Here is a 13,658-nt window from a genome sequence, read left to right on the forward strand (position 1 = left end):
TTTTCACAAAGTGCCTAGCTACTGTGGCGGCACATCTACGGAGGCAGCACATACACGTCTACCCCTACCTGGACGACTGGCTCGTTAAAGCGAAGTCAGCCCAGCAATGTGCCAGCCACATGTCCCGCACCATTCACCTCCTTCACAGTCTGGGATTCTCACTAAATTACCCAAAATCCCATCTCCAGCCCGCACACGTACAACAGTACCTGGGTGCGACGATAGACACTCTGGCGGCCACAGCTCAGCCAAATTTAGTGAGGATCAACAGCATGCAAATGCTGATTTCCAAGTTCAAACCCCAACACTCTCTTTCTGCGCGAGTGTTCATGCAGTTGATAGGCATGATGGCCTCCTGCATTTTCATAGTCCCGCACGCGAGATTACATATGTGCCCGCTTCAGGAGTGCTTAGCACGTCAGTGGAATCAGGCTCAAGGACAGTTAAAAGACCTAGTGTTGGTGAGCGGTCGGGCATACAACTCTCTGCATTGGTGGAATCCACAAAACCTTTGCAAGGGCCGACCGTTCCAAGAGCCTGTTCCACAAATAGTACTGACAGCGGACGCGTCTCTCCAGGGATGGGGAGCTCATGTACTCCACTACACAGTGCAGGGACTATGGACGACACAACAGAAGAAAATGCACATCAACCTTCTGGAACTGATGGCAATCTTCCTGGCCATGAAGGCATTCAAAGTACATCTGTGCAACAAGGTCGTGTTGATCCGGACGGACAACATGACCGCAATGTACTACATACAGAAGCAGGGAGGAACGCACTCTCCACAGTTGTCTCATCTGACTCAGAGCATGTGGAAGTGGGCCATTCAGAGGAACATGTTCCTCATGGCGGAACACCTCCCCGGCAAGGACAACCAGATGGCGGATCTGCTCAGCAGACACAGCCACCAGATGCACGAGTGGGAGTTACACCCATCAGTACTCCAGCCGTACTTCCAGCAGTGGGGTCATCCAGAGATAGACCTGTTCGCCACAAGCGAAAACGCAAAATGCCAAAGCTTTGCCGCCAGGTTCCCACATCCGCAGTCGCAGGGCAATGCGATATGGATGAACTGGTCCGGCAGATTTGCGTACGCTTTTCCCCCAGCGCCGTTGATACCGCTGGTGGCTCGCAAACTCAGACAACACTCCCTGACACTCGTCCTAGTTGCTCCTACGTGGGCACGCCAGCCATGGTACACCACCTTCCTCGAACTTTCCGTGGTGCCGCATCAAAGGCTGCGGATCAAACCCGCGCATTTGACGCAGAACCATGGAGAGATTCATCACCCAGATCCGCAACAGCTGAACCTGGCAATCTGGCTCCTGAAGTCCTAGAGTTTGGCTACCTCAACCTGCCACCTGACTGTATGGACATCATCAAGGAGGCCAGGAGACCCACTACAAGAGCTTGCTATGCAGCCAAATGGAAAAGGTTCGTCATTTATTGCGGTAATAATGACATTAACCCGCTGGACGCATCCATCCAAAACATCATTTGTTACCTCCTACACCTATACCGATGCAATCTGGCGTACACCTCTATACGTGTCCATTTGACCGCAATATCAGCCTATCTACAAACCAGGCAGCACCTCTCTCTATTCAGAGTGCCTGCCATCAAAGCATTCTTGGAAGGACTCAAACGAGTCATTCCACCAAGCCACCCACCGGCTCCAATGTGGAACCTCAACCTGGTCCTCACACGCCTGATGGGTCCACCCTTTGAACCTCTCCACTCATGCGAGATTCAATTCCTCACCTGGAAAGTAGCTTTCCTGGTAGCGATCACTTCTTTAAGAAGAGTTAGTGAACTCCAGGCACTAACAGTTCAAGAGCCATTTATACAGGTTCATGCCAACAGGGTCGTACTACGTACCAACCCCAAATTCATGCCCAAGGTAATATCGCAGTTCCACATGAATCAAACTATTGAACTGCCCGTTTTCTTCCAAAACCCACAAACTGTCGCGGAAAGGGCACTCCACACACTAGATGTCAAAAGGGCCCTCATGTATTACATCGACAGGACTAAACCCTTTAGGAAGACAAAACAACTGTTCGTTGCCTTTGCCCCACACCACAAAGGTAACGCCATCTCCAAAGCAGGGATAGCCAGATGGATAGTTAAGTGTATCCAAATTTGTTATCAAAAGGCAAAACGCACATTAACTATTCCCCCACGAGCCCACTCAACACGTAAGTTAGGGGCCTCCATGGCTTTTCTAGGAAATATTCCCCTGCATGATATATGTAGAGCAGCCACCTGGTCCACTACACACACGTTTACCAAACACTATTGTGTAGATGTGCAATCAAAACAGCAGGCAGCTGTAGGACAGGCTGTTCTCAAAACCCTTTTTCAGACCGCTGCAGCTGGCACTGGTAGCCGCCGCTAATAGAGGGCACTGCTATATATTCTATGCACAGATATGAATTCAGCAGCCCACATGCCTCGAACTGAATATGCTACTTACCAGTATGCATCTGTTCTTGGCATGTAGGGCTGCTGACATTCATATCGCCCTCCCTCCTCCCCGGCGCCTGTAGCAGCTGCAGCTCTCAGAATTACTGTAAGCATGGTCATCACTTTCTGTATCTACTCCATCACTGCCACAATGGCGAAAAACAATCTGAGGATGGAGAGGATGCCCATGCGCACTGTAGTCCAGGGGAGGAGTCACCTATCCAAGGATACTTCGAAGACTCTTCCAGGACAACAACGTGCAAACATCCGGACCCAACACTAGGCGGCGATCTATGCACAGATATGAATGTCAGCAGCCCTACATGCCAAGAACAGATGCATACTGGTAAGTAGCATATTCAATCCCCCCCCCCCCCCCCCCCTCCTCAAGGAAGACAGTCACCCACAACGATACAGAACACCGCTGCCACACTCCTCCTCGGCATCCCTCGACATGAGCACATCAGCCAACACCTCCAGAAGCTCCACTGACTCCCCGTGGAGAAGTCATCTTCAAGATCCGCACCCACTCCTACAAATGCCTACACAACACCGGACCAAATACCTCAATGATAGTCACCCTCCACGTATCCAACAGAAACCTCAGATCAGCCAACCTTGTCCTCGCCGAAACCCCTTGCATCCACAGAGCCAAAGCAGGAGGAAATCCTTCTACATTGCGGCCTAGACCTGGACTGAGCTCCCGACACACATCAGACGTGCTCCCTCCCTGAACACCTTCAGGAAGACTCTCATGACCTTGTTGCTTTTGTATGCTATGTATGTGTGCTACACTAAATAGTTTAATTGGTGCATACCTACACTAAGTAAGATCGTAGTAGGAGCTGTAAGAATTTGGTTACTTTGGGTGGGTGGGTGGCTGAGTCCGCTTAGTAACCAAAATTAGCCTGAGCCCAACCCCCTTGGTGGCTGTGGCACAGAGCAGACAAGCTTAATTTAGGGCAATGTGCAAAACATGTATGCAGTACAAAAAAATTAATAAAGTCAAAATGCCTAACTAAATCCTAAAACTAATTTGAAACCTAGAGTAATTCATTTGCAATAGTCTTAGTACACACTAAACTTTGGCGCTGGTGGTTTGTGTGGGAAGTATATTATGGTACTCTAATGTCCTTCCACTTCTAACACTAAAATTCAGTTTGGTACAGTGACTGTTCCCACAATAAACCTGACAGAAGTCTGGTAGAACAATAGCAGGGTTCTTCAGCAACCACACAGTGGATACACACTTGTCTTGGCATCCTATTCCTTTCATTTCAAGTGCATAACAATTGTTATATGTAACGCAGCAGACCCATCAAGCAGGTTTTTATATTGTAGTATTAAAAAGGATGCCTGCAGACCCCACTCTGCATATTCTGTGAGGTTCAGAAGCATTATCTCTGCCCATATAGATCAGCCTATTGTTTGCTCCTGGGAGATATGGCACACCTATTCAAATGCTAATCACTGGCTGGGGGAAACTGGAGAGCAAATGCCAATTAGCCTCCATGAACTTCAGGCAGGGAAAAGGCATCTTTTTAAAAGTTATTTCCTTAATATTTATTAAGATCTGACTTCACCATTGAGTCGGATTTTTAATAACTATTAAATAGTTATTTTTCCCAACAAGTCCCAATAATGAGCTACAGTATTAGGGTTTTTATCGGTACGTTTTTTTCTATTTTTTACGCAGGACAGCAATGCCTATCACAGTGAAAACTAGCTTTTGGGTGTTAGTTACTGTAAGGACATGTTAACATTACATTTCTACATGTCCTACTTTTAAATACTATGCACCCTGCCTTGTAGTCTAAAAAGCCCTTGTACAGGTGACTTATTAATATTTAAAAGGGAGGTTTTGACCTGTTTGAAGGGTTTATTTTGACAGGTTGAGTTGCATTTTTTACACTGCTGCAGTCAGTGCAAAAATGGCTTCACACCTACCATTGTAGTCTGTCACTGTAGTGGATGGCACAGTTGGTTCTGCAGTCCACTAGTGACATTTAAATTACAGGCCCTGGGTACACTTTGTCAGTGTACAAAGGGGGTATAGGCAAGTTAAATGCCAATGTTGAATATGCCAATGTTACCTTGTTTAAAAGGGAAGCATAGACACATTACTGCTGGTCAGCAGGAGTAAAGTGCAAAGAGTTCTAAATCCAGCAGAAATATAGGATCCAGCAAAAAGCAAAAAATCCAGGGTGATCACACACAAAAGGCGTATTTCCTACAGATGGGGTAGTCTTGTCGCTTAAGCATCATAATTAATAAAGGACTACGGGTTTCTCTCTCGGTCTGTTAGATTTTTAAATTTTTACTGTAAAGTGCAGCACTCCTTTTTCCACATGGAGGAACCGAAGGCAGATTAAAAATATCAAAGTGAGAGAACAGAGCAGTCCTGGGTATTTGAAGTAGTTAAGCCATGTCTCTAGAGGATCATCTTGATTAACAGTGCCTAGATCCAGATAGTTCAATGGGGTTACCTGAAGGCCTGCAACCCTTAACTGTGTCTTCTGTTTTTTGTGGAAGCAGAGATATTGCATTTATATATGCCGGTGTCATTCAGCCTTTTGTCTTTCCGAGGTCTATAAAGAGTACCAATGAGTTGGGTAACAATGAACATCTGTTGTCAATGCCAGGATACTGATATGGTTGCAACATGTGCTTTAGAAACATTCTTGTGTTTGGAGTTTTATTGAACATAAATAATAGCATAACTTTGTTAATTGTTTACATTCCAGAGCAACATTGCCAGCTATCTACAGGTGCTTTGTTTGGCTGAGAACTTAAGGACAGATGTAAGAGACTTGGCCACATTGTTAGACATGAATAATTGTGACATTAGGCAGAGTATTCTTTTCCTTCAATATTGGGCTAGAAGTGGAGGCGGATATATGGAAGACAAAGCTCTCTCAATTTGTGGTAAGTTAATGCTGTTTATTGGATCCCACTACTGTATTTTGGAAAAGGAAACTGTAAAGGTGGTGATTCTCTCTTGTGCTAGTAATGAGTTATTTCTGTATTCACTTTCATTTTCTTAAACAACAAAGGCAAAACAGTTCTAATCAATGGGAAAATAATCTGGTGCTTATATGTTCATGCAGTCTGTGAGCCTAATGCTGATATCTGTGCAGTTAGACAGCGTGGAGAGTGCCCGTAAATGCCCGTAAATGCATCTTAGCTTCTAAGTTCCTCCCCTCTTACCTCTTACCTGTTTGGTAAACCTCCTCCATTGTACTTGAGCAAGTGACCTGATCCATTTCTGGTTGTAAATGAGATTCCATTGAGACTTATTTGTTAAACTTTAAAATGTAATCCGCATGTTTGTCACCCTCCACCTGACTGAGCAGCAGCTTAGTTTTCTAAACCTTCATTTAACATTTTCATCCGCATTAACGTGCTGAAATGAAAAAATAGGTCTGCTGCATATTCATTTCCGGTACGTGTAGTTGTTAATGCAGGTAGAAGAGGATAATTACCAAGCATTATGCATTGCAAGCACATTGGATATTTATCGACTACCAGGGCAATTGTTTATTAATCGAGAGTAAACAATAATCCGTTAGGTGTAGTATCCATGTGAGCTCCCTTACCCAAGTTTGTGTGCCTAATTATTTGTTTAATTGATATCTTTTGGTCAGGAGGTGTGTGGAAGCATAGGTATCCAAGTCATTACAGACTATCACATCTGTGATCCAGTCTCCCACTTTCAGGAATGCATTGCAACTATGTTTTGCTGCATAAATCCTTTTCTGGATTGACGTGCTGTTATTCTGTCATTTGGTGGTTGGGTCCAAAGAAGTGCATTTAAAAAAAAATATATATATATATATATATCCATATCCATATCATCGTTACCAGCTTCAAAGAAACGATGTCCAGGCCACTAAATTATTGTCAGCGCGTCTTTATTTGTCAAACGCCCAGTCACTCGACGCGTTTCGGAGGAGAACCTAACTTTGAAGCTGGTAACGATCGTTTGGCTTTTGGGAGTCGTGACCCCTTCTGGGCCTGCCGCTGCGAGTGGCTGGGGTTTCTGCGCGAATCTGGAGAATATATACATATGTATATATATATATATATATATATATATATATATATATATATATATATATATGTGTGTGTGTATATATGTGTGTGTGTATATTATCTACTGGCGGTCGCCAGTAGATAGTTATAGTTAGGACCGTGTTTCCATAGGAAATCCGCAACATTCTATTTTGAATAACTTTGGCGCCGATTGACGAATCCTCGCGAAATTTTCAAAATAGGTGGGGCGCTCCGCTCCGCTCCTACCCTGAAAGTCTTGGGGGGATTCGTCAAGCGGGGGCTGAGAAAAAAGGGGGGTCCCAAAACACGTTTTCCCCATGCAATTTTCCATAGGGACCTTTAGTCCAAGGTACAGCCCGAACGGCTGAACAGAATTACTTGAAATTTGGCAGAGGTAGTCCTCAGCTCAGGGAAGTGCCTTTTGCAGGTCTGGTGTCAATCTGTTCAGTAGTTCCTGAGAAAATCAAAAGTAAAATCATATATATATATGTGGGCGGAGCCTAACCACACATCTCATCCTGAGATCTGATTGGCTGTCAGCACTTCATCCAAGAAGTGTTGGCAGCCATCTTGGGACCAATATACATGATAGCACCTCATTAAAAAGCATTGCAGTTAATAGAAGGTTTTAAGACTTTAGTTACATTATAAATCATTTGTTGATGGTACCATAATCATTTTAGGAATTGTGGTATGTTCTAAGGTGATTTCACCATGTGAAAAAGCCTTCTGCTGGGATATCATGATTGAGAGAAAAATATTTTCTCATGCTTTTCCCACAGAGGTTTGGAAGGTGATCTATAAGCTAAACTGAGAGCTTATTTTCTGTAAATTCACATTATCTTTCTCAGTCATGTGAGAATGAAGTCTGACATTCTCAGTAAAACATGTACATCCAACAAGGGCAGAGACTGTCAGTTGATTCCTTTGTGTTCTACTGCAGCTTCCCAGAGTGTTCCAAGGAACAACTAGAGCGCTAACAGTCCTACTTATGATAAACGTATGGCACACCTGAAGCCATCTTGCTTGGATTAAAGTGGTAACTCTTAAAACATTTAATTTAAAAAGGAACAAAATGAGGGGGTTCATTTTTCCATAACAAGTATGATTAGTGCTGCAGAAAGAAAAACTAGGGCACATTTTGACATCTGAAATGCTCTTTTATTTCATTAAAAAGTTCTGACATGCAGACTGAAACATGCACTTTCAATACCAGCAGCAGTTTTCCCTGGTGAGCAGTAGCTTTACTACAGTGATCTAATGAGCAAAAAGAGTGCTAACATTCTGAATTTATGGCAAATGTGTGACACATCTGAATGCCTTCTTGATGGAATCAAAGTAAAAAACTGAAAGTATTTCCTACTGAGGAGACTGCAGTAAATGAGGAAATTAGGAAACTTCATAACAAATAAGCCTCCCAAGATGGCCACCAGAGACAAAAGAGCCCAAATGTAGCCCAAATATCACCCAGATGTAGCCCAAGTATAGCAAAAACCAAAGGAAATGGTGGACGGAGTGTTGAACATTCCAAGCACTCACCCCCAGTCAACTGATCTGGGTTTAATCCATCACCGTTCTTTAGCCCACTCTGCCACCCCAGTTCAGACATGGCCATATGCAAATCAGTCTGACCCTGTGCCTCATGGGAACAGTCCAGCCCGAACTGCCAAGCCATGTCTTCCCTGGACCGGAAACAAGCTTCCTAGGACCGGTTTCTGGCATTTCAGCCGTCTTCAGCCAGACTTGCTTGAATCCAGTGGCAAAGTGAGCAAGGGACTCACGTCTGAGCATACCCTGCCAACTTATGGCGAACAAAGCAAAAACCAAAGGAAATGGTGGACGGAGTGTTGAACATTGCAAGCACTCACCCCCAGTCAACTGATCTGGGTTTAATCCATCACCGTTCTTTAGCCCCCTCTGCCACCCCAGTTCAGACATGGCCATATGCAAATCAGTCTGACCCTGTGCCTCATGGGAACAGTCCAGCCCGAACTGCCAAGCCATGTCTTCCCTGGACCGGAAACAAGCTTCCTAGGACCGGTTTCTGGCATTTCAGCCGTCTTCAGCCAGACTTGCTTGAATCCAGTGGCAAAGTGAGCAAGGGACTCACGTCTGAGCATACCCTGCCAACTTATGGCGAACAAAGCAAAAACCAAAGGAAATGGTGGACGGAGTGTTGAACATTGCAAGCCCAAGTATAGCCCAATGACAGAATGTCCCAGAGTGTTCTTAAAAACAACTAGAGCGCTTACTGTCTTCATTATGACAAAAGTATGGCACACCTGAAGCCATCTTGATTGGAATAAACTGGTAACACTTAAAACATTTAATTTAAAAAGGAACACAATGAGGGGGTTCATTTTGCCATAGAAATTATGATTAATGCTGAAGAAAGAAAATGAGGGCACAGTTTGAGTGACTTATCAAATCCTCTTCTATTTCATTAAAAAATTCTGACATGCAGACTGAAACATGCACTTTTAATACCAGGAGCAGACTTCCATGGTGAACAGTTGTTTTACTACAGTGATCTAATGAGCAACTAGAGTGCTAACTTTCTTAATTTATGGCAAATGTGTGACATATCTGAATACCTTCATGATGGAATCAAAGTAAAAAACTGAAAGCATTTCCTACTGAGTAGGCTGCAGTACATGAGGAAATTGGGAAACTTCATAACAAATAAATCTCCCAAGATGGCCACCGGAGACAAAAGATCCCAAATGTAGTCCAAAATCACCCAGATGTAGCCCAAATATAGCCCAATGACACAAGTGTGCAAACCACTTATTATTTTGTGTTTTTGCAGTGTTATATAGTGCAGACTTGTCAGGTATTGGAGTGCTTTACATGAGCATTGGTTACATCACACAAGAACAAATTCATTTTGGTTGTAGACATGGGGAGATTAAGTGATTTGACCAGAATCACAGAATGTCGAGCTGAAGCAGAAACTCCAACCAGGTTCCCCAGTTGCAAAGTCTGAAGTTCTGGAAGTAACCCCACATCCTCTCCCCTAAGTGCAACATTTAATCAAGTGGTCAACTGGATAAAAAAAACATAAAGATAACAAATAATTTAAAAGTGATTTGTCGCTATTTGAAAACTCAGAAAACATGTCCTTATTTTAGTCTTTTAGAGCACTAACCATAATTTTGATGCCAATAAGACCCTCTCATATATGTAATTTCTAAAGGAAATGCTCTAGGTATTACAGTTTTGATTACATCAAGATGACGTCAGGCGTTCCACACTTTTGTAATAAATATAGAATGTTAGCAATCTAGTTGTTCATTAGGATACTGTTGAGAGGCAGAGGCCAGGGGCACGGACTCTGAAAATTGAAGGCAGGTAGGAGGGTGCAAAGGCAACAATTTAACCACACTGAGCAGGCAGGAACGGCCGTGGCAGCACAACAGACTATGGAGGGCAGTGGAAAGGGGGGCAGGGGCAACACACCAACAATACAGGACTTGCAAGAGAGGCTGTGGCAATGTAATAGACCGTTGTGGGCAGAAGGAAGAGGCAATGGTAGTACAACCATACATGCCAACAGACCCGATTCAGCCAGGAAACGTCCAATGTTTTTAAGCTCAAATGGGCTTTATTTGATCTGTCTCCTGTCTACAATCTCCTCTTTTTCAATGTAACTCAAAGGGGAAAATCAATACCCCAGTTTTTTTTTCAAAATCTCCCTCTTACCAAGTACAAAATGTTCGCAAGTATGGTACATTGGATCGTGGAAGGAAATGGGGTAGGGACATGGACTTGGATAACAGAGGACAGGAGGGACATGGAGAGGTGCACCAAACTGACCCTGCAGGGCAGGCATCAGGGTTTGCAGCAGCACAATACACCACACAGGGCATGCGGGACGGGAGTGCAGCACAACAATCCATAGAAAGCAAGAGGGAGGGGACAGGACCATGCACATGGACAACAGAGAACAGAGGGGCAAGAGGCAATGGTAGCTAGCTGACCATAATGGACAGACAGGAGAGAAAGCTGCAGCATAACAGAGCATAAAGGGCAGGAGGGAAGGATCAGGGGCATTACAATGGAACAGACAAGCCAGGAGGGAGGGAGTAGGGGTCTGCACATGTAAACAGAGGGCTGGGGGCAAGGGGGCAGGGCAGGAGCAGCAAGATAGCCATGGAGGTCAGGCAGGATGGGCACTAGAAGCAAGACACACCATGAAGAGCAACAGTGAGACTGTGGTGGCATACACACAGACCATGGAGGGAAGGTGGGAGGGGGTCAGGGGCAGCTAACTGACCACACAGGGAAGGTGGGAGGGGCCATGGCAGCACAGAAGACCATGCATGGCAAGTGGGAGGGTTAGTGGCAGCACAATGGCTATGATGGGCAAGAAGGAGGGTGCAGGGGCATGCACAAAGGACGATGGAGGATAGAAGGGAGGGTCAGGACCTGTGCAGGGGAAGGGGCCTCACAACAGACCGCACGGGGCATGCAAGAGGAGCAGTTGCAGCACAACAGACCAGGGAGGGCAGAAGGGTGTGGCAGTACAATGGACCATGTAGGACAGGAGGAAGAGGATAGGGGCATGGCATGTGGACAGGCAGGGTGGAGGAGGCAGGGACAGGTTACAGTCATCTGACAATGCTAGGCAGGTGGGAGGGGAGTGGCAGCTCAACAGAACACTCAGAGTAGATAGGAGTGGCAGGTCCATGGAACATGGTGGGCAAAAAGGATGGAGCAGGGGCATGCACAAAGACATCGGAGGGCAGGGGGAAGGAGAATAGGGGCAGCAAGCTAAGCACAGAGTTTAAGCAGGAGGTCAATGATTGGGCATAGAATTGGGCAATGGAGGGCAGGAGGAGGGGACTGGTACATCATACTAAATTGAGGGCAGTGGCAGCACATCAGACCATGCATGGCAGGAGGGAGGAGGCTAGTCCATGGATTCACACAACAGAGGATAGGGAGGAGGGGGATGGGACAGCAAGCTAACTGTTCAGAGAAGGCGGGCATTAGGAACTTTATTGTTTTTAAAACGTGTGTCTGTGCGAACTACTTACAATATGAACAAGTATGCAGCATAATCTCACTTTTATTCAGGAAGAAGAGGACGTTTGTGACTGTGACTCCGGGCTCACTTGGCAGAAACACCCCCTGACCATCCACCCCCTATCACAAAATGTAATGCCCGTGAAAAGGGTAGGTGAACACAGTGTTATATAGAACATAGTCCTGAGAGCACGATTGAAAATGAAAACTAGATATAGTGTATGGTATAAACTATGCACCAAAAAGTGTGATATAAGATGAACCGGGCGTGAAATATAATATGCAATACATTGTGCGCAATGACAGATTCATTGGAGAGCGCGAGATAGCACAGGCACTTGCGCGTGCTATGCGATGTGCGCCTTGGAGTGTAATATGCACATGGCAGTGTTGTGTAACCTAACTAGTCTCTAAAGTTGTAATATAAAATATGTGCTTGGGAGTGTAACGTTGCATATGCACTGTGACAAAGATATGGATCCCAGATTGTAATATGTATGGCATAGCACTGTGCGTTATAACATAGGCATCGAGGAAGGCACGTTAGATGGGGCAATATAACCCGTGCGAAGACAAGTGTGGCATGACATTCACGGAGTGGTGTTACAGTGCACATGGGCTAGAGAGTGTCATAGCATATGCACTAGCTGGTGGAATACAACACAGAGGTGTGTGGCACTCGGCAGGCAATGGTGGGTGTAACACAGCATTGGGTTCTGCCAGGAGCGCGCTGTGACTCTCAAGTGTTGTTCGTCCCCTTTCCAGAGAGTAAAATAAAAAGTATTACACATCCGGCAGTGGATGTGTGTTTTATTAACCGTGAGGGGGGTTTCTTACATAGTTTTGGTCGAATTTTTGTCGAATCCCCTTTGGCTTGGTGTGCATGTGTATTAAATGTGCCCGTCAATAGCTACCCATGTTTGTATAAATAAACGACAAGGGTGTCTACCGGGATTAGGCACGGTAGGGCATCAGACATGTCAGAGCTTCACTAGTGGTGTAAATACATTCCACGTGGATTCATTGTATGCACAGTCGCCTTTTAATGAATATCACTCAAATCGTCATGGTGATAGGTACGTACGGTTTGTCCAGCATGTCCTAGGTGTGTCTATAAATATATATTTTTTTAAAATAATAAAAAACAGTGGCCGGCCCTGGGGATTGGGGTCAAAAAAATATAATTAGGAGACAGGTCCTGGGGGATGGGGTCATCAGGGCCAATAAATTAGAATAAGAAGGGGAACCACACAGCCCCCTTCTTAAAAAATTAAAATAAATAAAAGACTGGCATCGTGCCAGAGGCCACGCCCCCTCCTTGCAGCACTCTGCAAACGCGCCCTCTGGCGAGTTGTAAGTTGGGGAATTAATTCCTCTTCAATACTGAGGGTCCCTGAGGGCCAACTAGCCCAACAGGCATCTCCAGTATGCGCCAGGGAGCTGCGCTGCAGACAGGTGTTCTGAGGCCAAGCCCCTTTTTACACCTCTCTGAAACGCAGCTCTGTGGCGCTTACTGGAGGTACCTAGTGGTCTAGTTTGACCCTAGCGACCCTTAGGATTCAAGGGGACTTAATCTCTCAACTTAGAACAGCCACAGGGCGCGTTTACACAGTGGTGAAGGGAGGGGACGGGGCCTGAGGTGACGTGTGCAAACACGCACTATGGCACGTTTTAAATTGGGGATATAATTTCCCTTCAATACTGAGGGCCCCTGGGGGCTAACTAGCCCACCAAGTGCTTCCAGTAAGCGCCACTGAGCTGCATTGCAGAGAGGTGGTCCAGGCTGTGCCACTTTTTACACCTCTCTGCAACGTAGCTCTGTGGCACTTACTGGAGGTACCTAGTGGGCTAGTTGGACCCTAGGGACCCTCAGGATTCAAATGAACTTAATCTCCCAACTAAAAATGGACACAGGGTGTGTTTACACAGTGGTGAAGGGAGGGGACGGGGCCTGAGTTAACGTGTGCAAAAACACCCTGTGGCCTGTTTTAAGACGTAGTTTTAATCCCCCTGCCCTATTATATACTAGGGGCTTAAAGAGGAGGTCATGCTAATCACAGGGGGACCCCAACGCATAATGTTCCCTAGTGTATGTAGGTGTTTTCACT

General features: G+C 45.4%; 1 protein-coding gene across 2 annotated transcripts in view; it reads left to right on the top strand.

Annotated features, from left to right (window-relative positions):
- ATAD5 (ATPase family AAA domain containing 5) overlaps positions 1 to 13,658 on the top strand; it is a 422,063-nt gene that overhangs the window by 313,617 nt on the left and 94,788 nt on the right. For both annotated transcript variants that reach the window (XM_085617196.1, XM_085617195.1), the window contains exon 19: positions 5,214 to 5,394. In XM_085617196.1, coding sequence (XP_085473322.1) covers positions 5,214 to 5,394 — 181 coding nt within the window. The remainder of the gene's footprint in view (positions 1 to 5,213; positions 5,395 to 13,658) is intronic.

This window comes from Triturus cristatus, chromosome 7 (genome assembly GCF_964204655.1).
Source record: "Triturus cristatus chromosome 7, aTriCri1.1, whole genome shotgun sequence".
Classification (NCBI taxonomy): Eukaryota; Metazoa; Chordata; class Amphibia; order Caudata; family Salamandridae; genus Triturus; species Triturus cristatus.